The sequence below is a fragment of the Heptranchias perlo genome, chromosome 1 (assembly GCF_035084215.1).
Source record: "Heptranchias perlo isolate sHepPer1 chromosome 1, sHepPer1.hap1, whole genome shotgun sequence".
In the NCBI taxonomy this organism is placed as follows: Eukaryota; Metazoa; Chordata; class Chondrichthyes; order Hexanchiformes; family Hexanchidae; genus Heptranchias; species Heptranchias perlo.
Window position 1 is genome coordinate 124,012,151 of NC_090325.1, and position 27,972 is coordinate 124,040,122.

The following is a 27,972-nucleotide window of genomic DNA, read 5'->3' on the forward strand; positions in this document are numbered from 1 at the left end:
TACATCCACTTTGCACTAACCATATTTTAATGTTCATTGTGGGTTATGATTGCTGGTGATTTTGTATGGTCAAATGACTGCATAACAGCCATCTGGAGAGAGATCTGGAATGCATAGCTGTGTTATTTGCATGTGTGTGCACCATATACAAACAATCTTACAAAAATTGATTTCAAAAGCATTTTTGCAGCAAATGTGCAGCTATTCCCATGGTATCTGCGGTAGCCAGCTGGGATATGCCAAGTTCCTCTCTGTAGCACAGTGTGAAAATGTGTAGACATTTGAAGAGAACTTGCCAACTCAAGTGACAATTGAAGAGTTGGAAGTGCTTTATTGCAAATTTGGCTTTAAATATTATTTGAGAATAATAGAGGAGCAGGAGCAACTCTGTTGCCTTTAAGTTGGAAGTGTTAGATGTTCTTGAGGATAAGGCAACAGTACAGCAGCATGTGAATTCAACATAAGTAAGTCTAGCATGCACGATTGGCAAAGAGAAAACAAACATCTTCCAAAAGTAAGGCTTAATATGGTCTAAAGAGAAATTGGTCTAAAATTAGTAAAGAAGCTGCTGGACTGAGTGCTGGTGCCAAAAGCAGTTAGAAGAACAATTAGCACATTCAAAATATGACTGTAGGCCACAGAATATGCCTTGGAGATAAACTTCGCAGGTTGCAACCTGATACTAATTCTTCAAATAAATCCCTTCAACACATGAAAAAGTACTCTTCAGCATTATTGTCAAATATGACACAGAAGAGTAAGCTGACTGGAGCACTGATCGTGGAATAAGTCAAGGATGATTGGCATTACTGCAAAAGAGATTTTTTTAACCCAGCACTTGACTCTGTACAGATTCACAGACTGAAAGATTCCATGAACTAATCAAAGAGGAGTTCTTCCAGTATTCCGACCAAAATTCCTCCCTCAACCAACATCGCCAAAAACAGCTTGAGTAGTTATGTTTGCAGAATCTTGCTGTGAACAAAATGACTGTCATGTTTTCCAACATAACAACAGACAATGCACTTCAAAGTAATTTATTGTATGTGAAGCACATGTGGACCTTTTAAGAGTTGTGATAAGGTGCTAAATGCAAGTCTTTCAATCAATCAATCAATTAATCAACCAATCACAACAGCACCTCTACTATCTGGCCATCTAACCAAGCTTAATCAGATGTTGGATACTGCAGTTAATCGACCATTCAAAATTGCTGTCAGAAAGCTGTGGAAAATCTGGAAATGTGGAAGGTCCCATATCTGTGGCAGCAATCAGATGTACATCAACTGTATTCTGGAATCAGTGATGATAACTCACTGGGGACTCATCAAAGGTTTCTTTGGAGGATTATTCTGATGGAGTGAAATGAGTTATCCAGTTAGACAATGATGATTCAAGCCACATTTCAGTGCCCACACAAAGGAGTTTCACTCACACTAGTGCTAAAATTGTGCAGTGTAAATCTAGAGTTGGGGCCCAATCTAACTCTGGAGCAAAGAAAAGTAAGATTTTTGAGGGAGCATCACTACTTTGCTTCAGTATCAGGTCAGATTCTAACTTGAATTTATACTACAATTTTAAAGTCAGTGCAAAGCAAAACATCTTTCAACTGAAGCTACAGCTGTATGATTAATGTAGCCTAAGAGCTTATTAGCTCTGGTCCTGAATAGTGACAAGTTATATTGTTATTTTGTTACATTGCATCATTTATTTTTGTTCTTTTTTTTACGATTATAATATTTCACTGTTGGTTGTGTAGTTAAGAGATTATAGTTAGGACAAGCGATTTGTCATGGTGCAATATACTGTGACAAATCTTGCAAAGTTCACCCTACAATGCAACTTTGCCTGTCAGTTTTTCTACTCACCATAACATTAAAGCATATCGTTAATTAAAATTAATGTTAATTAAAAACTGTGAGGAAGTTACAGGGCAATTGACTGAAACTGCTAGCATCTGCAGGGATACTTTTCTTGGAGTTCCAGTCAGTTTTTTCCTCTCATCACACTTTAATTTTAATCAGCAGTATATTTTAAAATGCTAGTATTCTTCATGCTAGTCCCGTAAGAGTCAGGCACACTTCCAACTGGTTACTATAACAACTGCTCATACAGTCAGGAAAGGGCTCAGCTCACTAGCACTGTAACTAGAAGGTTGTGAGTCAACATTCAGTAGCCTTATTGGAAAAAAAGATTGGGCTCACATGATGACCTAAAAAAACAACTCCACTGCCTGAAGAAGTCTTGAGCCATACAGATCAAAAAAATCATGGGTTCAATCCCTGGTCTATGCTAACTATTTGTAGAGATAATGGGGAGTGGGGACACTCCCTAATCAGTGACTGGAGCAGGGAAGGAAAAAATCAGCCAAGGGAAGCATTCCTGCTCATATCTGGTGACACCTACTAAATATACTTATCTGAGAACTTTGGATGAGAACAGCTTTATGTTTGGCTGTGGTATCTTTCCAAGTTGCTAACACTCACCATCAAGCTTCATGTGCATGACCACTTGGCCTTTGCTATCCATAGGACAAAAGTCCAGTGTTAGTCACTGCTTCAGGAGAGAGAGAGGAAATGGGAGAAAATTGAAGGGAAAGCAATAAAAGAAAAAGGAAAAAACGATTGTTGTGGTCAAGAACTGAATGAGAGGTGTGCACTGTAGTTTTTGATAGCATAGACTGTTAAAATTTGCCAACAGATAATTTCACTATTTAATGTCTTTGCAAAAATTGAGACCACAAGATGATTAATCCAGTGCTTTAGACAAAGGACAGAATAATCAATTAGATCATCTGAATGCTTTGTAAAATATTGTGAGCCTCACTACTAAGTATAGAAATGCATTTGCCAGCAAAATAACTGCGGTGACAAAGCTTTACCAACTGGTTTGCTGCTAATTCAAAGCTTTTTCACATTATTTGAACTTGTGGGGCAAACAAAACATGGACAGTATCTGGTATATTTGGCTTTCTATATTTGATTAAAAATTAGGCCCCGAATATTCTGCCACTGCACCACTGTAACTTTGCCAGAAGTGCGGTGGAAACCCCGTTTATGTACGTTAATGGGGTTTCTGCTGTAAAGTTACAGCGACGTAGCGGCAGAAGGTCCAAGGAAATTCAGGGCCTGACTAAAAATCAATACAACATTAGGCACTGGTTTACATTTCTGTACATACTGTAATTTTTGTTTGGTATGGATTATCACCATAGTAGGTTGAAGCACAAAGCACATTATTATCTATGCATATTGAAGGAAAAATGCCTCAACAGTATAATCAAGAGCACAGTAATATTTCAGAGGTCATCTGTTTCAGGAATGGTTGCTTCCAAAGACAGATCATCAAATACTATTGCAACGTTGTTAGATGTCCAACCCTGGGCAGTTCTGTTGAAGCTTGGCCGACCAGCAGTGCCATCTTGGAAGGCAGGAAACCTGAGCTCTGGTTCCAGTAATGCAAAATCCAGCTTTGGTAGCTTGAAACTTATCATTTTGGAAGCTTTGTCAAAACCACCATAAGGAGTTGCAACTCTGTGGATTTAGAAGTGAAAAATCAGAAATGGATTAGCAGGGAGAGTTTAGCCTTCTAAGCTGCCCTCTACTTAGATCTTTCAGAGCTTTCTGGGTAGTAACTGTAAGGCTAGAAACTGTATAACTGGGCTGAAACTGCAATGCCCCTCCTTTTCTTACGTTTCAGTGATTTTAATTTAAAATTCTGTTCCCTGCCTTCCCCACACTCTCCATTGTGCTACGATTTTTAGATCCGAATGGGACCATGTTCAAATGTTACATCCATGCTTCAGATCCCGGGCTACATTACAACAGTGACTACACTTCAGAAATATTTTATTGGCTGTAAAGAGCTTTAGGACGTCCTGAGGTTGTGAAAGGCGCTATATAAATGCAAGTCTTTCTTTCTTTTTCAGGCTAGCTGTGAGAAATACCACGGGATATTTTTCCAAATATGACTAAGTTGATTTTCACCTTTTCGAGTCTGAATTGTTCCAAATGCAATCAGTGATTGACAGATTTTTAAATGTAAATTGAGAAATCTGGAGGAGGATTGTACATACCTTGACCTTGCCCTACTCTAAACTAATTCTGTTTGCTATTTTATGGTTATAATGAGTATTTATATTGGAATAGCTTAACAGAAAGCTCACTAAAGCCAAAGTCCTTTAGTTAGTTCAGATTTTCTATTCAAATACAGTATCCCATTTATAACAACAACAATAATACTTGCATTTATATAGCATCTTTGACATAGAAAAATGTCCCATAACGGTTCCCAGAGGTGCAATCAGAAAAATGAGATATTAGATGGGGTGACTGAAATCTTTGTCAAAGAGGTAGGTTTTAAGCAGGGTCTTAAAGGAGGAGAGGGAGGTGGAGAGGGGGGTGTGGGTTTAGGGAGGGAAATCCAGAACAAGGGGCCAATGGTAGGGTGAAGAGTAAGTGGGGAGAAACACTACAGGCCAGAGTCTGATGAACGAAGAGTTCTGGGAGGGTTCTAGGGCTGGAGTAAGTTACAGAGATAGTGAGGGTGAGGCCATGAAGGGATTCAAACACAAGGTTGAGAATTTTAAATTGGAGGCATTGGGAGACGGGAGGCAATGTAGGTTAAAGAGAACAGGCATGGCAGGTGAGTGGGGCATGTTGCAGAATAGGATATGAGCAGCAGAGTTCGGGATGAGCAAAAGTTTATGGAGGGTGGAGGATAGTACTGCAGTACAAAGGGATCTGGGGGTCCTAGTGCAAGAAAATCAAAAAGTTAGTATGCAGGTGCAGCAGGTGATCAAGAAGGCCAACGGAATGTTGGCATTTATTGCTAGGGGAATAGTATATAAAAACAGGGAGGTATTGCTGCAGTTATATAAGGTATTGGTGAGACCGCACCTGGAATACTGCATACAGTTTTGGTGTCCATACTTAAGAAAAGACATACTTGCTCTCGAGGCAATACAAAGAAGGTTCACTCGGTTAATCCCGGGGATGAGGGGGCGGACATATGAGGAGAGGTTGAGTAGATTGGGACTCTACTCATTGGAGTTCAGAAGAATGAGAGGCGATCTTATTGAAACATATAAGATTGTGAAGGGGCTTGATCGGGTGGATGCGGTAAGGATGTTCCCAAGGATGGGTGAAACTAGAACGAGGGGGCATAATCTTAGAATAAGGGGCTGCTCTTTCAAAACTGAGATGAGGAGAAACTTCTTCACTCAGAGGGTAGTAGGTCTGTGGAATTTGCTGCCCCAGGAAGCTGTGGAAGCTACATCATTAAATAAATTTAAAACAGAAATAGACAGTTTCCTAGAAGTAAAGGGAATTAGGGGTTACGGGGAGCGGGCAGGAAATTGGACATGAATTTAGATTTGAGGTTAGGATCAGATCAGCCATGATCTTATTGAATGGCGGAGCAGGCTCGAGGGGCCGATTGGCCTACTCCTGCTCCTATTTCTTATGTTCTTATGTTCTTATGATAGGAGGCCAGCCAGGACAACATTGGAATAGTCGAGTCTGGAGGTCACAAAGGCATGGATGAAGGTTTCAGCAGCATCGTGGACCAGATGAGCTCAAAGAGGACATGGGGAGATAGGAGAGAAATTAAGGAAAGATCTGGGTTCTGGGCTAGAGCAGGGGGGAGTCTGGTGATGTATGGCTTGGTGGGCAAGGGGAAGGGGGGAAGCAGCAGAGGCAGCTGAATGAATCATCTCAATCTTAGTGACAAAGAAGTCCATGAGCTCCTTACACTTGTTGGAGGTGAGGGCAGAGGGGCAGGAGAAAGGGGTTTAAGGAGATGGTTGGTGGTGGGAGAAAAGAAGTCAGAGGTTATCTTTGCTCTCCAGGAAGATCCTGGAGTAGTGAATGGTTGTGACAGAGGACAGTGATAATGTTTGATGTGGTCCAGCCAGGCCTGTTAATGTATGTCTAAACCAGTTGTGTACCAGATATGCTCAAGTCTGTGCCCCTTGGTCTTGAGGGAGCAAAATGAGGGCCATACCAGAGGGATTGGCCAGGATGCAAGAGAATAAAGGTTTTGCTGGGGGAAAGCACTTCAATGATGGACATGAGGGAAAGGTGAGCAGGTCGATGGCTGAAAAAGTATCATGGCGAATGGAGAGCCAAAGCTATGTGGTTAGGATATATAAAGTGGAGTTGTAAGTGACTTAGAGAAGAGTTTTATTCCAGCATTGTCACAGAAGGAAGCGGAGTTGCAAGTGGTTAGGAGATGTGGGTGGTAATGGATACAAAGAAGTGGTCAGAGATGGCCTCATCTGTGAAAGACACCGTCAGAGTAGAGGCCACGAGAGATGACAAGGTCAAAGGAGGCGGCTGTGTAGATAAGTAGGAGAATTTATATGTAAGGGAAAGTTTGGTGAGGACAGGAGGGCAGTGAATTCAGAGGAGAGAGGGCAAGGTGAGCTAAGATAAATATCAAAATCACCGAGGATGAGGTGTCATTGGTGCCAAGGCTGAGGGAGGAAAGGAGTAAGGATATCTCAGTAGCGGATGGTAAACAATGAGGATTTTAAAGGAGAGGTGAGAGGGGTGGAACAAGATTAGGTGTTTGAAGGAGGAGAAAGTACCAGAGGAGTTGAGGGAGAGACCAAGGTTTGATTTGGTGTTAAGGGCTACACTGCCACTGCGGCAGTTTGGGCAAGGCAAGTTGCGAAAGTATATCCAGGCAGCGAGACTTCAGTAAGGGGAAAGATGTCATTGTGATGTCAATGCAATTGTCCACAATAAGGTCGTGGATGGCAAGGCCTTGTTTGCAAGTGAACAGACATTCAATACTGAAATACGAAGAGGGGCAGTGACTGTTGATCCTCTGGCAGCATCCAAGGTGACAGAGGTGAGTGGGACGGGAAAGGGTTGGCAAGTTTATCCCCCAAGCTGGCGTGGCGAGGAGGATGGGGCAGTTAGAGTTGCTGCCCATAAGGAGGCAGTGATGGGTGCCTCTGTGGTCCCTTTGGTGAATGCCAAGAGAGGAACAGAGGGTAGGTGTGGATTTATCCAAGGAAAATTCAAGTTTGGAACAGTGGCAGGAGAGTGGGAAGGCAGAGGAATTGTGAGGGGTTTGGGTAGGAATTGTGGGGGGGGGGTGCAAAGTGCTCAGATAGGAGAAATGACAGGTGGTATTACTGAGTAATGGGAAGTGGAGGAGACAACAGAGAAGGGCCCGAAAGGGACCAAGAGAGAAAAGAAAAGCAGGTAGAAATAATGAACTTGGGTTCAGTATCGTAGCCAAAATGCACGCGCAAATGGACGCTGTAGCACATATAGTAGAACAACTTAAAAGAGTTATGGAGGGGACACTGCACTCATAACTGCTGGTGAAATCACTGGACTACCTAATTGGAAAAGAGTAAAAGGGCTAGAGGTAGTCAGGCTGATGTAACAAAAGTTGCCAAATCTAAGTCCATTTAGGTTTTGGCAGAGGTGGTAGAACCAATCACAGGCAGAAGTCCAGTACTGTAGCAATGTGTCAACCTCTTACAAAACATCATGATGTGCATTGCAACTATACCTACGTACTGGCATTAATTCAATTTCTTAAAGAAGTGGACAGTGCATCAGTAAGCAGATATAACATGAAGGCTTGCTATATGAGCCACTTCAACACTGGAAATACTGTTTGTTGCATGTTGCATTTCTCTGGGTGAATGGAAGTGGCCCAGTTAGCCTTCTGTCTTATGTGTTTCTATGGATGAATTTTAACATCACATGCTTGACAATTTCTATAGCTTATCTCTCCAGTTCCATCTTCTCATCCATGATCTATATTGTCAAGTGTGTGAACTAATCTCAAAAAAGCTTTAATAATTGCTTATCAGACCTGCGTGAATCAGGATTATGACACATTGGTCTAGAAATTGGTTCCCGCAGCCTGCTGTGTTATGCCTGTAAAAGGGGCGCAGCATCAACCAATTTCTGGGCCATTGTTTTTCCAAAGGAGCATCATGACCTAAATGGCAGCATCCTGTTGTAACCAGTGTGTTATTAGGTATATCCAAATCCTGAAGTTTCACAGCTACTCACTTTAGGTCAGCAGCAACAGATTCTGTTTTGTAACACAGAACCTAATTACAATCCATCAGTTTTACAGCTGCAACCCTAAAGTTGGTGGAATCATTGGACTAGTTACATTGGGAGGCATGGACAAACTTGAGGTTGTCAGGCTAGTGTTACCAAAAAACAGGACCAAAAGCGACCATTCATCAGTTTAACAGCTGCAACACTGAGGACTTTCAACAAAGCGGTCTGGGTTTAAATTCTATTTTTGTCTGACATTTGTGTTCAGGCTTTCCCTCTGGAGTGAATTTTGCCAGACACAGACACATCATTCCACAGAAGGAAAGAGAAACTGTATATGAAGGGAGGGGAACTTCCATTTTAACTAAACCTCTTTGCTGGTTGACTAAGAACTGTGAAATTGACAGCATTTTAGGAGATGGCTGCAGGTTTGACTATCCTACCCTCCCAAACAAAAAACATAGCAAAGGAAACTGGTTTGGTCTGGGGAGGAGGGAGAAAGGAAATAGGATGAACTACAAGGCAAAATTTATTTGAAAAAATAATCAGTGTAGTCAAAATCTCACTAATGTGGTGGATCACACATTTTATAATAAGGAGAAATAGCAAATGTGTGTGTAAATATATATATATATATATATATATATAAAAATATATTTTCAGATGTACCACAGCCTCTGTTGTAACACTGAGAAATTTCTCTAGCTTATTTTCCAAGGCTAGCCTTAGAGAAAGGATACATTTCAACAAATTAAATCGTTATTACACTATTGAAAAACATGGCAATTCTTAAGAAGTCTCTAAAAGATCTACCGTACATATAATCTGGGTCTGCTGTTCTGAGAGCTGATGTTATCATTTAAACTTGTGACCGCTTGCAGCTGCTTGGTGGACAAGTCAAAATGTTCCTCTTGTTCTTTTTTTCAAGTCTTTTGATAAGTATCTGATTTTTCTAAAATACTGATCTAAGTATGAAACAACGGAAGAATGTTTGGAAGGCGTTACACTATTTATAGTGCCATTGAGAAGGTGTCAGCCCAGCAAGAGTGAGACTTTGAAATGCAGCAGAGAGCCCCTGCATACGTAAAGACAACCAGACAGTCTATTTTGAACTATTCATAGGATAATGGTGTCCAAACTCCTTTCTATAATCAATTTCTTAAAAGATGTTGCTTCTTCAGATAATTAATGTATTTTTTTTAACTGTTAATAGTGCGTGTTTAGTTAATCTAGTTACAGTAAATGAAAAGGCACAATATAAACTTGGGCTTGTAGTTTTCCTGTATCATTTCAGTTGGGTATTCTAAATTGGGGTTTCTATTAAATATAAAAAGTACTAATAATGGTTTGTTGGGATACATTTTAAACTGAAAACATTCCAATGGATACTGAACATCTGCCCTCTGGTAAACAGAGAAAACATTTGTAAGGTATCCATTCTTAAAATCTATTTGTATTTTTTGAAATAATTCCATAATATTACATCTGAGACACTTGATTAAAGTTGAATTGTAATTAAATTGTACAGATCAATTTAATCCCTATCAAAAACAGTTCTTGCGTTTTGCTTTCAAGTGAGCTAAAGCCCTTTATTATTGTACCTTTCATTGGCTATTTAAAAGAATCAAACTGACCATTATTTTCTGTGTTGATCTCACCCCTATCATCAAATTGCTGCAGTTTCCAGACTAAGTTTCCAGATTAAATTAAATTTCCAGAATTATAAATTGGAACATTAAAACTTTGAAGTGGTGTTAATCTAATTTATATGGTTTGCGTTCTATTTTTTGTTTTGATATCTTTCTTTTAAGGCTCCCCATGTCATTGATTGCCAACTGGGAAGGGTAGGTAGAGAATCTGCTCCTTGTCAATATTGCACTGTATAATTCCACAGAACCTACACAAAAGCCAGTCTGATGATTTGGCTGAGATTGAGGAACCGCTGAGTGGGGAATCATGGGTAGGTGAGTCTCTGTGAAGACCATTGTTTATCAAAAGCCTATTTTGCTGTAGCACCACTGCATTCATGGGAAGACAATCAAATTTAAAATTATTTTTCTAATGTATGACAGTTTTAATTTTGAGCATATTATCTGTGATGGGAAATCTGTACTTTCAAAGATAAGTGGTGGAATACTTATGTATGATAAGTCACTTGATTTACTATAGCCTTGTATAAGACATCAATGACTTCAGTGAAGTTTGAAAGTTGTGAGACTGTTTGTTAATTTACTTTATAAAATGCTAAATGCACTCCTTGTAGAGGCATCGGGAACAGCTGGATCTGAAAACCATGATTAAATCATGTTTGCCTGATTCTTTCCCTTCGACTATAAATCTCTGATATCTCTAGAAAGCATTATCTGACTGATGTGCAAACCATGAAAGTTGCACTTTCTGGAGTGGATAATTTGTTAGAGTGTTGACGCACATGGATACTTCCATAATGTATGCGGTAATGACTTATATGTTACTGGGTGTTATATAAAGCAGTTGGAGGGTAATATTAATTGCTATTCTGACAGAACTGGTATGTTATTTCCTTTTGTTGGAGCATAGCACAGTGTTTCGATAGTTGAAATAAACAATTGAAAGTTTCCCAAAGGACTTTCTAAATGTAGTTGCTTGCTGGGTTAAATATTGGAATGTTCTTATGGAGAAGTCCATAAATTTGTAAATGTGACCAAATAATGGCAAGTCTCCATTCTTCACTTTATAAAGTCCAATGTAATCAGCCTAGTGGTTAAGTTTACAAAACAGCAGGAAAAGTTGTTCATTCGTGAGGTTGATCTCACTGTGGCTTGGAACTGACAGCTGTGTAATAAACGGGGTCATTTTTTGAGTGTTAGTCACTAGGGTGTGTCATGCAGTATTTTTGTGCAAGCCACCCAACTACCACCCACATGGGATGCAACATTTTCTGTTCTGCATTAGCGTGACTTCCAGCCAGTGGAAAGTTAAAGACTCAATCAGGATTCAGCCATGAAAATCGCAATTTAGCACCTGGACAAACAAGAAATTGTGCTCTTGATCTCCATAATATGTCAAATGGATGGTTATTCATTTGTGTTGTTCAGAAAATTGGAACAGGATGACACCGAGCTCTACATCTCCACCTCCTCTCTTGACCCCTCCACTGCTTTTATGTTGTCAGACTGTTTGTCCAAAATCCAGTCTTGGATGAGCCGCAATTTCCTCCAGGTAACAATGAAGGATAGAATCATAGAGAGATACAGCACAGAGGGAGGCCATTCGGCCCATCGTGTCCATGCTGGCCGAAAAAGAGCTATCCAGTTTAATCCCACTTTCCAGCACTTGGTCCGTGGCCCTGTAGGTTACAGCACTTCAAGTGCACATCCAAGTACTTTTTAAATGAGTTGAGGGTTTCTGCCTCTACCATCCTTTCAGGCAGTAAGTTCCAGATCCCCACCACCCTCTGGGTGAAAAAATTTATCCTCGGCTCCCCTCTAATCCTTCTACCAATTACTTTAAATCGATGCCCCCTGGTCACTGACCTCTCTGCTAAGGAAAATAGGTCCTCCCTATCCACTCTATCTAGTTCCGTCATAATTTTATATACCTCAATTAAATTTCCCCATAGCCTCCTTTGATCCAAAGAAAACAACACCAGCCTTTCCAAGCTTTTCTCATAGTTAAAATTCTCCAGCCCTGCTAACATCCTCGTAAATCTCCTCTGTACTCTCTGTAGTGCAATCACATCTTTCCTGTAATGTGGTGACCAGAACTGTATGCAGTACTCAAGCTGTGGCCTAACCAATGTTTTATACAGTTCTAGCATAACCTCCCTGCTCTTATATTCTATGCCTCAGCTAATAAAAGAAAGTATCCCGTGTGCCTTTTAACCACCTTATCTACCTGTGCTGCTACCTTCATGGATCTGTGGACATGCATTCCAAGGTCCTTTTTTTCCTCTACGCCTCTCAGTATCCTCCCATTTATTGTGTACTCCCTTGCCTTGTTTGCCCTCGCAAAATGCATTACCTCACACTTCTCTGGATTGAATTCCATTTGCCACTTTTCTGCCCCCCTGACCGGTCCATTGATATCTTCCTGCAGCCTAGAGCTATCCTCCTCAATATCAACCACACGGCCAATTTTTGTATCATCTACAAACGTTTTGATCAAGCCCCCCCACAATCATTAATATATAACACAAAAAGTAAGGGACCTAGTACTAAGTCTTGCGGGACCCCATTGGAAACAGCCTTCCAGGCGCAAAAATATCCGTCGACCATTACCCTTTTCTTCCTGCCATTGAGCCAATTTTGGATCCAACTAGCCACTTTCCCTTGGATCCCATGGGCTTTTACTTTTTTGACCAGTCTGCCATGTGGGACCTTGTCAAAAGCCTTGCTAAAATCCATGTAGACTACATCAAACATGTTACCCTCATCGACTCTCCTTGTTACCTGTTCAAAAAATTCAATCAAGTTAGTCAGACACGACTTTCCCTTCACAAATCCATGCTGACGATCCTTGATTAACCCATGTCTTTCTAAATGATGATTTATGCTGTCCCTCAGAATTGGTTCCAATAACTTGCCCACCACCAAAGTTAGACTGACTGGCCTATCATTACTCGGTCTATCTCTTTCTCCCTTTGTAACAACGTTACAATGTTAGCAGTCCTCCAATCCTTCAGCACCATGCCTGTAGCCAGGGAGGATTGGAAAATGATGTTCAGAGCCACTGTTATTTCCTCCCTTGCTTCTCTTAACAGCCTGGGATACATTTCATACGGGCCTGGCGATTTATCTACTTTCAAAGATGCTAAACCCCCTTAGCCCTTCTCAATCTTCAGGATCTTTAGCCCAGGCCACAAAGTCCTATTTGACCCCAAGGTAACCTTCTGACTCCTGTTCTCTCTATCACCAAGACTGCTTACTTCCACTTCAGTAACATCACTTGCCTCTGTCCCTACCTCAGTTCATCTGGTGCTGAAACCCTCAGCTATGCATTTGTCACCTCCAGACTCGACAATTGCAATGCTCTCTTGGCCGACCTCCCACCCTCCGCCATCTGTAAACTTCAGCTCATCCACAACCCTGCAATCATATTCCATCCCACACCAAGTCCTGCTCACTCATCACCCCTCAATGACCTACATTGCCTCCTGCTTCCTAAATGCCTCAAATTTAAAATTCTCTTCCTTGTGTTCAAATCCCTTCATAGCCTTGCCCTCCTTATCTATGTAACCTCCTCCAGTCTTATAATCTCCTCCTCTTGAACTCTCTCTTCCTCTGACTTTAACCTTATATGCATCTGCTGAAGCATTTGGCAGGAAATCTGCAAAAGGTTCCAGAAAACAAGGAAGGAAAAAGTTGCCACCAATGTGGCGAGAGTACTTGTGATTGATGGATAAGGGGGTCACATTTCTCATTGACTTCAGCCTGTGAAGTAGATTTGCAATCACCAGTGTTTAACCTCAACACTTCTGCTGGTCTATTCAACTTGGGATGATTTTTTTCCCTAAAGATATTGAAATAAGCAACCAAGGGGTAGATGCGATACTTTCATAAGTACAGGCTAAAAGAGAACTGTCACTAGAAAATATCTTCTGCATGTCATGCCTGTATGCTAACATGTTTATTCATAAGCCTTTGGACACAAGTACTTGATAAGAACAAATCATGAGTGTCTCTAGCCTTGTTAGAGAATTTTAAAAATCCAGAAGACAGTGGACAGATGGCCCACTGAATTCTAGTTTTAGGAACATTGCTATTAAAGTCACCTCAAAGTGATAACTTGTTACAGAGGCCAGATGCAGACAGAAACCATTGCCAAAGAACTAATGAGATGGAATAAAAATTGCCACATGATAAAAAGGATAATAACTCTGAACCCTGACAAGACTCATAGTCGTGGACATCTGAGATTAGAATTTAAAGCCATGCATCAACCGATGATGATTTAAAGGCAATACTAGACTTCCTACTAACCTCTAGTACAGGAAATTAGTGAACTTCCGCCTACAATTCTTAGCTGACACATGCAACCAGGAGATCTCTAACCAGAAAAAACTAAGTACAGATCAGCTTTTGCAAAAAATCTCAGCTGAAGATCCTATTGTAAAAATTATATTTCCTAGATTGGGATAGATTTTAAAAGAGGAATTGACATTTGTGGTAGGTTGCATCAGGCCATTTGAATTTTGTGGTGTTGTGAAGCATGAGAGGAGAAGTGTTTTGTCAACGATATAATACTTTGAATGATCAAAGCTAGACATCTCAAATTATAGGAGCACTATTATGAGACTAGAGGGTATAAGAGGAATGTGGAAATATAGTGCAAAAATTGTGACAAATGTAATAAGCTACCAAGTGAGAGATGAGCACCTTGTAAGCCTACCACAAGGAAGCGTCTTTGGAAAGAGCCACTATTATTGGCCTAGATCACCAAGCCCTGATTGATAAAGGGCAAAAGTGAGTATTGGTAGTCAGAGACTATTTCACGAAATAGGAAAAGTGAGTATTGGTAGTCAGAGCCTATTTCAAGAATCAGAAAGTAAAAAGAATATCAGCTTTCATATTAGAATAATTAATTTGTAGATTCAGAGCACCATCTATTAGATAATGAAAAAGAAAGAAACTTTGAAATAGCTGAATTTCAAGATCTATGTAGGACTGAAAGGACCCAGATGATTCCAGTATATCTTTAGTATTGTAGCATGGTTATGATTGAGAAGGTAACTCTGCTGTACCCTATGTTGGTCAACATGATTGAGCATTTCAGTCGAACTATAACAAGATTTGCTTTCAGTTTGTGTCAACAAATCAAAGAAACTAGCGCTGTCATTTTCCATCATTTATGGTGGGATACCAATCAGTGATTCATGAAGGTATTATGACACTGAACTTGGTATGACACCAAGCTCTACCTCACCACCACCTCCCTTAGCCCCTCCACTGTCTCTGATTTGTCACACTGCTTGTCCGACATTAAGTACTGGGTGAGCAAAAATTTCCTCCAACTAAACATTGGGAAAACTGAAGCCATTGTCTTCGGCCCCCAACACAGATTCCGTTCCCTACTCACTGACTCCATCACTCTCCCTGACCACTGTCTGAGGCTGAACCAAACCGTTTGCAACCTTGGTGTCCTGTTTGACCCTGAGATGAGCTTCCGACCACATATCCGCTCCATTACCAAGACCGTCTACTTCCACCTCTATAACATTGCCCGTCTCTCCCGCTGCCTCAGCTCATCTGCTACTGAAACCCTCATCTATCCTTTTGTTACTTCTAGACTTGACTATTCCAATGTTCTCCTGGCCGGCCTCCCATCTTCCACCCTCCATAAAACTTGAGCTCATCCAAAATTCTGCTGCCCGTATCCTAACTCGTAATAAGTCCCGTTCACCCATCACCCTGTGCTCGCTGACCTACATTGGCTCCCGGTCTGGGAACGCCTCGATTTTAAAATTCTCATTCTTGTTTTCAATTCCCTCCATGTCCTTGCCCCTCCCTATCTCTGTAACCTCCTCCAGCCCTACAACCCTCCAATATCTCTGCTCCTCCAATTCTTGCCTGTTGCACATCCCCGATTTGAATCGCCCCACCATTGGCAGCCGTGCCTTAAGCTGCCTAGGTCCTAACCACTGGAATTCCTTCCCTAAACCTCTCCACCTCTCTACCTCTCTCCCCTTCTTTAAGACGCTCCTTAAAACCTACGTCTTTGACCAAGCTTTTGGTCATTTGTCCTAATATCTCCTTATGTGGCTCGGTGTCAAATTTTGTTTGATAATGCTCTTGTGAAGAGTCTTGGGATGTTTTACTATGTTAAAAGCACTATATAAATGCAAGTTGTTGTTGTTAGTATTGTTTGGGGAAGAGGTTTTTCTGCTGGGGCTGTGCATGAGTCTGTTCAAGGTGATTTTGAAGTCGCTACAGAGAAGCAGAAAGCACATTGGCCCAGAATTTGCTGCAGAAATAACGGCGTGTGAAAGACGCATGCCATTATTATTGTACACATTGGCCAGCAACTTGTGGTGAAGAGATACTCCGTGAACTGCAAATCTCAACAAGTTGCTGGCCGATTTGGCCGCTCTGCTGTTAGCTTCACGAAAATGGCATCGCACCCTTAGCCTCCCCGTGATCTTCATAAAATTCTGCATTTGCACATTAATTGTCCACTAAACTCGCCACAGAAAGTTAAGTCAAGTAATTAACAGGGTAAGTACTCTTTAAATGATGTGATAATTGTCAATGACTGCCAATCAACCTCTCTTGCCCAGAAAGTAAACAATTAAAAGTGTGGCGCCTCATTCCTTCAGTTTGTGAATTGTTGTTGGAGATTTTAAAATTATCAAATTTTAAATGTAAATTTTTTTTCTTACTTTTCCTTTCTGTCTCTTTTATCTCTCTCTTAATCAAATCTTTCTTTCCCTCTCTATATTTTTCTTTCTGTACCTGATTTGACATTGAATTCACCCACTCTAATTCACCCTCCTTCTTATTCTTTCCTCTGTTTATTTCTCAATCCTTAAATCTCATTGGTTAAGGAGATACACTGTTGGTCCTGTTGTTCACCAAGTTCCCAGATTCCCCGTTGCCCTCACTCTATCGTTATCAGCTCGCACTTCCAGCAACTTACAGGCCAAAACAATTTTGAGCTGAAGGGTGCAGGAACAAGTCTAACTAACCGGGCAAGCCGTGAGATGCCTCGCTCCAGCAAAATCTGGGGCATTATGATTTGAGCTTCACAATCAGTCATACTGGAGAAGTAGATGGCTGTACAATATTGTACAAGAGACTGTAATATAAGCAATGTAATTAATAGAAAGCACTTAATTATGAGGTGGCCTTTGCCACAGATAGAAAAATATTAACAACTAATCAGATTATCTTAATTTTTTTATTATTTAAATTACAGAATGTTCCAGTAAATTATGACACTGCGTTCTAATCCTCAAAGGAAACTTTCAGAGTTTGCTGAGTGTGAGTAAATGTTGGAACTTCTTTATCCTAGCATCTGTACATGTAAAGTATGTAATGAAAAGTCCATGCACCAGATTATATATTAGTCTAGTGACCTCAGTAAGAGCAACAGATTTCCTGGAACTCTAGATTGAAATCACTGTAGCTATGACCAGGTGATTGTACAATAAAGTCACTCACAGGGGAGAGGGGAGCGAGGAAAGAAGAGAAAGAGAAAACATGTGGGGTGCAATTTTCAACTGCCTCTCTCCTGTTTCTCACACCTGAAAAATAGTAACCGGCAGAGGAAAATCGGGTGGGCACCTTGGCACCCCTTTGATGCCCATGGCCCACCTGATTCAATTTTCAAGCAGGCCTTTAATAGGTACCTGGCACTCCCGTCCAAAACAAGCAGTAGGCCCATATCTTTGTGACCTCAACAGTAAATAATCTTCATTCTATAAACTGTTGACATCCCTCACTCAACTAATAATTAGTGGACAATAATGTCCAGTCATGATGCAAGTGAAAGCAATTCTTCAAGTTAATCCAAGAACCAGCTGATTGCTAAATCTTACTTTACATATATGAAATAATAATCCTTATAGATAGCAAAATGACCAGTTACATCTTTTGAATAAATGTGGTTGATCAACAGTATTTACCTGTTAAAAGTCTTATATTCAGCCAGTTCTACCTTAGGTGTGAGCTCTGGCATTCTGGGATGTAAAGTTGAAAGAAGTTCAGGATCCTCTGCAATGGCTTCCTCCCACGGTGTTTGATAGGATTTTGGTACAGCTGTTGCATTAAATTTTTCAGGTGGAATTTCCTTCAGTGGTCCAGTATATCCTGTGTAGAAGGATAATGCAAAAATGCATGTATACCATTGATAAATCATGGCATGATTGGCGTGGCTGTCCAGTGCATAGTAGTAAGATGGTATTTGCTCTCACTGTTCCTCACAGTGCAAGCTCCTAACTTTTGCTGGGCTGTCAGGTAGCGACAGCAAGTGGAACCTAACTGCTTCCCCAATGGAAGAAGGGGAAAGTCAGAGCATGAGTCAACTCAAACCTCTTTCATACACCACTTATGCCCCTAAGTGAATGGTTTTCACTTACCTTACTGTTGGCATTAACTGTATCTGAGAAATCATTAACCACCCTTTTCACCACTTGGTGATATTAAGAGGTTAAAATATAGGAAATTATATTTTTTTGTGCCCCGTGCTCCCATCTCTGAGAAATCCTGCATTTTGCCAGGTCCCCAGTTAAAAAAATAGAAACAGGCAAAGAATTCCGGAAACACTTGGGAATGAGCAAAGTATAAGAAATTAGCACTATAGTAAGAATGGTTGACATAGTGAGGTGGGAAGTGAGTCAGTCCTTTACAAGATTTTTTTGTTGAGAGTAGTTTATGGCTGTGTAAAAGATAAAAGCAACAGTAGAAATTGAAGAAAAGAATTAATACGAACAGAAAGAAAGAGAACCAGATAAAGAAAGAAAACCAAAGACATAGTGTAACAGCAAAAGAAAAACCAAGTCAGAAAAGAAAAATAGCAGTAAGGTGCAAAGAGAACGAGAAGAGCAGCCATGTGAAAGTAAACAGTAAGTTATAAATATCAAAATGTAATTTTGTATTGGAGAAAACTTGCGTGCACACAAGTGAAAACACAAAGAAAAACTCAGAAAGTTTCATTGTTTCTATACTTGGTGTGTTCTCACTTGCATGTATAAAAAGAAATCAGAATGAAATAGAAGAAAAATGCAGAGGAAAAGGGTGATATATTGGAAAAGTCTTTTAATACAATGGAAGCACTGCTGTGAAAAATAAATGTTCTCAATAGATTGTCTGATGGCCATTAATGTCAGAAAACTTAGATCAATAAAATAAGATAATAATTTAACTAGTATCATTGACATTAACCAACAATAGGTAAAATGCTGAAAAACATTTTGTTATGGTGTTAGATGAGGATTTTTGGATGGATTTTTTAAAAACAAAGGTTTTCAATGCTAAATTTTCTTTTTCATCTGTGTTAAATAGTTTGTAAGTGTAGCAGCAGGTATGGGAAGACAAATGACTGAACCTTGCATTATACGGAATGGCTGGGGATGAATTGCATGACCTTCCCCAGCTCTCAGAGCTATCTTATACATTTAAAATGGTGTAACTGAGTCACAATCCAAAACTGCAGTAGATGTAGTATGGTCTGAACTGTAATGTGGTAACATGTCTCTTACCTGGAGCAATGGAATCTGGATTTGGTGGAGTCCTTGGATCAGGAGTATTTGGAGGCGATTTAGGAGTGTTTTGGTGCCCACCTTGCAGTCCATTTCTCATGCCTTGGCAAATCTCTTTGTCATCGTCACAATGTGTTACGGAAGGAATATAGCTCTGGAATAGATTCAGCAAAACTAGGGTACATTTGTTATACTGTACTGAGTATGGGTCAATCTTTTATTGAGAACATTGTCTCAGGCACCAATTGATTTCCAACTTAATCAAAACAAATGGTTTTCACTTAATAGAGACGATCTGATAAAAAAAATTTTGGTTGCATGATTATTGAAATAATTACATTTGCTTAGGATAGTTTCTGCCAAATCTTGGTAAATTAATATATACTACATAATTTTAGACATTTGGGGGTCTAAATTGGGCTGCGTAGCGCCCGTTGTGTAGGCGCTAAGCGGACTCCTAAGGACCCAAAATGGTGTCCACATTGCACGTGCACGTGTGATGTGCACAGGACACCATATTGGTAAAGGCGTTTGTGCACGTGCACTCAACGAATGCCGGCAGCATGTAAAGTAGGGAAATTATGCGGTAGATTATGCGGTAGTGTGCAAAGCTGATTTAAAGATACAGATGCGATTTTGCAACTCCACGCTCCAGCCAACACCCAAAGGGTGGTAGAGGTTTGGAACTCTCTTCCGCAAACTGCAGTTGATGCTAGCTCATTTGTTAATTTTAAAAGTATTAAAGGATATGGGGCTAAGGCAAGTCTATGCAGTTAGGCCACAGATCAGCTATGGTCTCAGTGAATGGCGGAACAAGCTTGAACTGCTAAATGGCCCACTCCTGTTCCTATAATAAAGTTTCAATACTCTACAGGGAGTGGGCTGGCTAGCTGACAGGCAACAGCAAGGGCACTGGAGGTGTGGCGGGGAGGGATAGGAATGCTGTCATCCTGAGAGAGGACAGCGGGTTCATGGCCCATGGAGCCACTGCCACTTGCTGCCTCCTGTAATACATCACCTTCTCCTGAAAGAAAGTGGGATGTTTGTCGGTGAGTGTCCTGCAAGATGTTTGGGTGATATGGTTGTCATGGTTTAATAGTGTGTGACCTGTGAGTTGTGGGTGTACGGCTTGCATCAGTGGTAATGTGTGAGGGTGAGATGAAGCATCTGATTGAAAGAGTTTGTAGATGGGTGATGGGGGCTGTAGTGCTGAGCAACATTTATTCAACATTTTGAAGGAACTCAACAGTTTGTAAACTAAGGATGGGACCTGCATGTGTGTTTTACGTGTAAGATTTCTGACCTCCATTCAGACCGTATCTTATATTTTGAAAATATAAGAGTCCCGCAAACTTTGAGCAGCCAAGTTTTTGCTCATTAAAAATTCCAGAATTCCCATCATCACCATACTTCACTATATTACAGCACAGATTCACTTCACCATTGACTTCCACCATTTCCTGCAGCCATAGTGCATCTTCCCTTTTAGAGGTGCAGGTTGCCTTTAAGTGGTGCTAGCCACTTGCAATATCTGGGCCCCTGCTGGTGAGCAGTCACTCAACAGCGCAGGTCGGGCTGGCTGGATGCAGCAAGCATAGAAATCACCAGAATGTTATGTGTTGCTGCATCTCAACGACTGGTTAATCGTGCACCACGATCCCCATGCCCGTTTTCGGGGGTTAACCAATTTAACCCCCCTGCGATTGAAGAAAGAGATGTTTCTTCTCATTGTTCATTGCCACTTTTCAAAGCAATTGCTAAAGATCAAGACTAACTTGTAATGATTGGAATATATTGCCCTTTTGGAGTTTATTAAGAGGAACAAAAACTGGATTTCAGATTGGATGATTTCATTTACTTTGCTAACAGTGTCACCACAGAATTACACACCTACCAACACTCTAAAACTTTGATTAAACCAATGGTCTTAATGACGCAACTAAACATTACACAGAGTGTCAGTTTCTACACATTGGTCCAGATTTTGCTATCAAAGAAGCAGTGAGACAAATGGCGTTCTATTATTTATGTGCAAATGGTACAGCAACTTCAGGCAAAGGGCAGATGCGCGCTTAAACTCAAATATCTAAAAGTTACTGTCCGAGATGCTTTGCTCTGCTGTTAACTTCGCGACAATGGCATCTCGCTGTTTGCCTCACCATTGAAATGCATTGAATGGCATGAAGTTGCTGTATTTGTGCAGTAGATATAAACTAAACTTGCCACAGAAAGTTAAGTCTTGTCCATTCCACTCCAAGTACCCTTTTAGCGACATGCCAAGTGGTAATTACTGCCAATCAACCTCTCTGGCACTGAAAATTAATATTACAAGTGTGGAGTCTCATTCTTTCAGGTTTTAATTGTTGATGGAGATGTTAAAAATGTAAAATTTTAAATCAAATTTTTTTTAAACTTTTCTTTTCTGTCTCTTTTTTTTCTCTCTCTCTTAATCCAATCTTTCATTCCCTCGCTTTATTTCTCTTTCTGTACCTGATGTGACATTGAATTCACCCATTCTAATTTACACTTCCTTCTCAGACCTTACACTGTTAATTTCACAATCCTTAAATCTGATTGGTTAAGGAGATACACAGTTGCTTGCTCTTTTCACTCAGGTCCCAAATGCCCTGTTTCCCTCACTGCGCCAGCTCGCAGATGCCGTTAGATGCCCTGCCACAGCAAATTATGGTCCGATATGTTTCCATTGTGACTCAGTGCTGTAATCTGGGTTCATGCTCATGTCAGCACATTGTATATGACGATATCATGGCTGGAAAAGTGGCAGCTGTTGGGAAGGGTGATTTGACCATGAATTAATCTATGGTTTGAACATGTGTATGTTCAGTTTGTACCTATTCCTGGGGTGAGTCCACTTAAACCCAGCACTAATTCAGCATATATAATTTGCATGAGCAACTTTGTCAAACAGGGCCCAATTTTGAAATGGCAGTGTAAACTGCATAAACAATGTACTTCTTTCACCAGCAGTATTATTAATAAAGCAGCCCGGTCCTTTTTCTTGAATTCACCACAATTCAATATATCATGCAACCCCACCCCCAACAGAATAGAGGTATTGAACTCGATTTTGTGATTTTGAAAAATCAACAAGTTTGATTCCAGATTATATATTACTGTCTAAAGAACCACTAGAGGTTTTGTGTGAATACATACATTCATTTGTGAATTGACAGAGTTCGGGAATCCCTCAAACGTGTATTTCTCAGATCTCCTTTGGCGCTTTTTAAACAATCTGGATCCTCTGTTGGAAAGGAGGGAAAGCTCTTCCAGCATAATGTCTTTGGGAATGCTGATCTTTTTTCCATAGTCCACATCTAACTCTGAAACATACCACAAACAATAACTCTAAATGCATTTCTAATACTGTTACATTTTCTAAATGTCTTGTTTCTTGTTTTTGTATATCTGTGCACAGTAATCTTTTCCATCAAAAAAATCTAAGTATGTTATGGAATGTTGCTGCTATCTGATGTGCTTCATTCACATGGAGGGTTGATAAGGAGATCATTATTTAGGTTATAAACTGTGCACATTCTCAGTCGGTGTAATGCTTTATATGAGATAGCACTGACAGAAATTTATGGATTAGTCACATTGATTTGGGAATGTCCTGATGATATTGTGATCAAAGTTGCAGTAGCTGGCAGACCTTTTAATACCCTACAAGTGTTTTAAGTTTACATATACTTTCTTACACAAAAAGTTTGTCAAATACCTTCATTTTGTGATTTTCATTGACAGAGGCTTGTCACTCACACTGACGTCAATCACATAACTTATTAGCTTGCTAACTGATCACATGCTCAGTACTACAAACTGCAAGCAAATAATTGCAAAGTGCAAGTCAGACTGCTAGGTGGGTGTTCCAGGATTTAGAAAAACAGACACTTATGTCTGAATTATAGTGCAGATACACTTTTGAAAGTAAATTTGTAGTTTCATTATCCTGCTAGTAAAATCACTCTGCGTAAGTGTAGATGGGTGAAAAATAGTAGCCAAAAATATGCATATCACCAATCCCAAGTCCTCTCTGTCTTCACAGTGTCAGTAATGTAATGATTTTGTTAATGTCTTCAAAGTCGTGGACAGAAAAGGTGTGACATGTGACATGCTGGCTCTGAATACTTACAGTGGAGGTATGGTACCAGTAAGTGCTGGCTAGCTGTACTACTAGTATGGGGTCATTGAGGGGCTTGGGACATTTGGGCTTTTAGTGGCATGTTTTTTTGGACAGGCATTGCTGCAGTTAATAGAAAATGAAGACTAGTCAAGCCTGTTGCCTCTGACTTTTGGAAATATTTTTTGGTTCACACAATTGACAAACAGAAGCCAAATTGTGCATTCATTTGATTTTAGAAAATGTAAAAATTTGATTTCGATTTGGCACTTTAAATGCTGTATAAGTCCGTTTTGTATCACTGAAGAACAGATCCTTCAAGAAAATCCACTGAATGAGGATGCTGAATATCACAAGTCACATTCCTTCCTGTTCTTCTGAGTTGTTTGTTGCAGGATTGGAAAAGTCCAATGATTTACCCACCAACTTATAGGTAATGAGTTAATCCTTCTATCTCCAATCTTTCACTGTTCATTTTTTTCTTTTGCTTTCTTGTTCTATTGAATTCTTTGTGGTATGTTGCAGCGGCTCCCTGCTCTCTGATTAGCCCTTCTTCTGTATCATTCCTGTGTTTTTTTTCTCCTTTTTTAGGGTTCATTTCTTCTTCAAGTTAGAGACTTTGGTGAGTGAAAAATGAATTTAATTGAGTTCTAAAAAAAGTTCTGCTTGCCATGTGGCAAGTAACTTTAAAAGGTAAAATCCCAGCACTGTTGAGAAGTGGCAATGGTAAGAGGGAGCTATACTTGATATGAAAGAGGAGATAGATATGAGATTATAAAAAATTATAATCTATTTCTGGGTTTGAATTCCAAATCATGATGTCACACTCAAATATTCAGGACTGACATTTAATAGTGTGGGACAATGTGATCAAATTACTGACGGATGTTTGGAACTTACATTTTCAACAACAGCTGTGTGCAGCACATTCAGATAATGGAATATGTTGTTATTGTAGTTTATAGGGTGCTGGCTGTAATATCGCCAGCTAATACAAACTAAATTGATCAAAGCATTTGTAATCACATTTTGTTTTAAATTACACGGAGCCAAAGTTTATATAGCTACTCAAAGGCACTTACCTCAATGTTGAGATTCTGGCTTCTTGACTCCCTTCTATGTTCCAGAACTAACTGTCTTAAGATGATGCAAATGTAAGTGCCTCCAAGTATCCTTAAAAGCAATTTTGATGTAATTTTTCCTCATAAGTTATCTCATGTTTCTTTGACCTGCTTGGACTCATACTTGTGCCAACCTTAAAACCTTTATTAAAACAAGTGGATTTCCATCAGCATTGCTTGCAGACTGAAGAAGAGGTCAGGCTGTATATTAGGGATAGGTAAGCATGGGGGAGGAAGGCCTAGGTGGAGGATAGAGGACAGCTCAGTGGCTTAGGATGGGAATATGCAGGAAGCAAGGCTAGTTTTGAGAGATTAATTTAAAAAAGAAAGAAAATTAAATTAAAGCAATGTTTAATTCAGGACGGAAAGGGAGAACAAGTGTACGGGCCTGATGCAAATGAAACCGTGTAAGAGTGATTCAGAACAAAGTGTGAATTCCTTAAATTGAGTGTAAGATTAATGGCGATCCAATCCAGCCTGACCCCTCGTGGAGAGTGTCATGGCAGTGGAGAATTATTTTTTTGTTTCAGTGTGATTGGCTAGAATTTTTATTTTGGTAGAATGCTTTTTGCGAGAAAATTGAAATTAGAAAGTAGAAAATAACCAATTAGAAAATGCAGAGGTGTAAGCACTTAACCAATGAGGAGGACAAAAATGAACAAGTTCAACAGCCATGATGTAGATGACAGACTTAACAGATACAAGAAAAGTTATTAGAAAGATTTGGACTTATTGAGGTAGATTTTCAACTTGTCACCCAGGCGTTGTAGATCAGCCACCTGAATAGAAGCTGCCCTATTTTCATATCTATTGCAAAAATATTATGAATGGAAATTAAAATTGGGCGGTTTCTATAATGGATGGTTGATCCACAACACCAGTTTTACGCCCGGGCAGCAAATTGAAAGTCTACCCTATTGTGTGCATTGTGCTCACGAAGGGGAGAGATACGAATGCTGAGAAATGGAAGATGGGTGGTCTGTACTTAATTCTCAGGCATTTATTGCACAGGTTAAATGAAATCTAGAATTCTCCTAATCATATGCTTGAAATCCAGCCTCAGAAAAGTATCTTCCACTATACAAAAATTATAATTCCTTTTTCCACATTGTCTACACTTAAATTCTCTGAGTATAACTGCAAAATTAGCACGATTTATATCAAATATAGGGGGACTTTTGTACTGCTGACTTCCATCAGTTGAATACTAGTTGAGATTGTGCAAGCTATTTTTACGTTAGGCCCTTAACATCAACAATAGGAAGACTTTTATCCCATCTGTTTGAGCTAGATTAAAATTAAAATTGCAAGAAAGGTGACACTAAGTTAAGCACAATTTTGCATGAGTTTATCTATCTGGACGCGTGTGGAATCAGATTTGTTTGACTATCGTTGTTTGACAGAACCCCATCTATTTGATTTTTGAGTAGCTTTATTATGGCAATACTAACATTTACTTCAATATCACAATGCTGAAAACCTACAATCCTGGTCAGCCCAGGGAAACAGGAATTGCCCCGGATCATCTGTCAGTCTAAGGTTAAACGATTGCAACACCCAATTTTGAAATAAAATTTAAAGAAATAAAATTAAAACAAGAATAAAGGAATTATATAAGACTTAGAACAACTTTTTAAAACTTTTTCCCAGTTCTTTGGTTCCCACAGTCAATGCACATCCTGAACTTAAGAGGGCACAAAGTTAACCATTTGGTGCACTGAGCTGGTTGTTCCTTTTGATTTTTTCCCCCTACCCTGTGGAGAAACACTAGCTTCTACCTGGTAGTCCCATAATAATGCAGCTCAGGAATTGCGGGAGGGCACCAAACCTATGTCTGCCACTACCATGATGCTGCTGAATGTTGGTGCTTCAATACACAGCAGCATTCCATTGCTATCAGGCCATCCTGTAAAAGTGTTGTTTGGAACTCAGTGGGAGTCGCTCAGATTTCGGCCCAGTGTTGTTAGTGACATCAACTGCATGTTTACAACCAGAATTTGGTGTGACTGGAATCTGATGTGAAATAATGTAAGACTTCCTGCACGACAATAGATGATAGTTGATGAGCAAATCCAAACAAATAAAACTTTATGGCTTGACTGGTGATCATTTCAAAGTAAGTGTATCATGCCATCAACTCAGTTGTCATTTATATACAATCATTCTGTGTATTTTATATACACACAAACTTACACATATAAATATACACATGCACACAGAGCCCTCCCCCCACCCTGCCAATCCCCCTCCCCCACATCTCCCCTCCAAAAAAATGTCTTTTGTAAATGAGACTATTACTGATCTAATTCCTAACATAGGTCAGAAGGGCTGTATATCGGGAATGTACGTCAGCTGTCAAAGATCTTAGTGCTCTACAACAGCTACACACAGTTGTTCGAACCAAAAATAACTTTCAAAGGACAGTGGTAATGACAAAAGGATTACTTACCATAGTCAGTAAGATATTCCATTAAATTATTTTTGGTAAAATACACACACACACTAACATTTGATAATAGATTGGATTGCATGTTAAAGCATTTCAGTTACCAGTATGACTTTGGAGATGACTGTTTAATAGCACCCTACCGTTTCCTTGGATTTCTTTTACAATGGCTGATGCTTGCTGTTTCAATTCTTTTGTGAGGATGCTGTGTGATTGCATTGCTTATGCTTTTCCTTACTATTGAAAGCTGTAATAAACATAGCACACATGAATATATGAAAAACTAATCACTTAGTTCATCAGTGTCAAAGATCATAAGTTACCCTAACTGGTAATACCATATCAATAAATAATAATTAAAATTATCTTAATAACTCAGGCATAATGTCATAGAATCTGTACTTTAATACAGTGTATTATCAGTAATTAGTTAGAAGTTAATAGAAGTCTTTACCAAAAATTCTCTGTTACTTATTGCATTCATAATTTTTCATGGAAATGTATCCAGGATAAAATGTACACTTTGTCCATTTTACACATGGGCATTTCCTGCTGTCTGTCATCTTGTTCAAATGTTCTATTTTAAAACTTAGTAAAATCTTTGTATCATTGTTTATTATATTTAAACACTGATGTTAATGCTCTAAACTCTTGTGAATGTTACAATGCAATTATGCACTTCATCAAGAGACGCAACTTACAATAATAGTCAGAAAACTCTAACTTAAAATATTTTTGGATTGTTACATAGTATCAATTTATACTTTGATTAAGAAAATGGACACATCATTTTGACATATCTTGAAGGTAAATAGCATTATTTTCGCACGACTTGCATAATTAAACAATAAACTTGCAAAATATTTCCATGAACAAATAAGGTTACCTGTGCAAAACAGTGCAGATCCTTTTAGAAAACCAAAAAAATATAAAATCTCCTTCCAGTAGTTTTCCAGTGAAATGGTCAGAGATGTCTCTCTTTGCTCAGCAAGTGACAGATCTTTCCAGGATCACATCTGCCGTGGTCTGCACACCCCCCAACAGCAAGATTAACT

General features: G+C 39.7%; 1 protein-coding gene across 1 annotated transcript; it reads right to left on the reverse strand.

Annotated features, from left to right (window-relative positions):
- Window positions 1-9: 9 nt before the first annotated feature.
- Window positions 10-27,972, reverse strand: myoz2b (myozenin 2b). The gene is made up of 6 exons (XM_067990914.1): window positions 27,804-27,972; window positions 27,061-27,164; window positions 22,387-22,553; window positions 19,213-19,366; window positions 17,638-17,821; window positions 10-3,533 (listed from the first exon to the last, which is right to left on the reverse strand). Exons 2-6 carry the CDS (start codon window positions 27,134-27,136, stop codon window positions 3,299-3,301), a joined length of 816 nt encoding a protein of 271 aa, XP_067847015.1. The 5' UTR covers window positions 27,137-27,164; window positions 27,804-27,972; the 3' UTR covers window positions 10-3,298.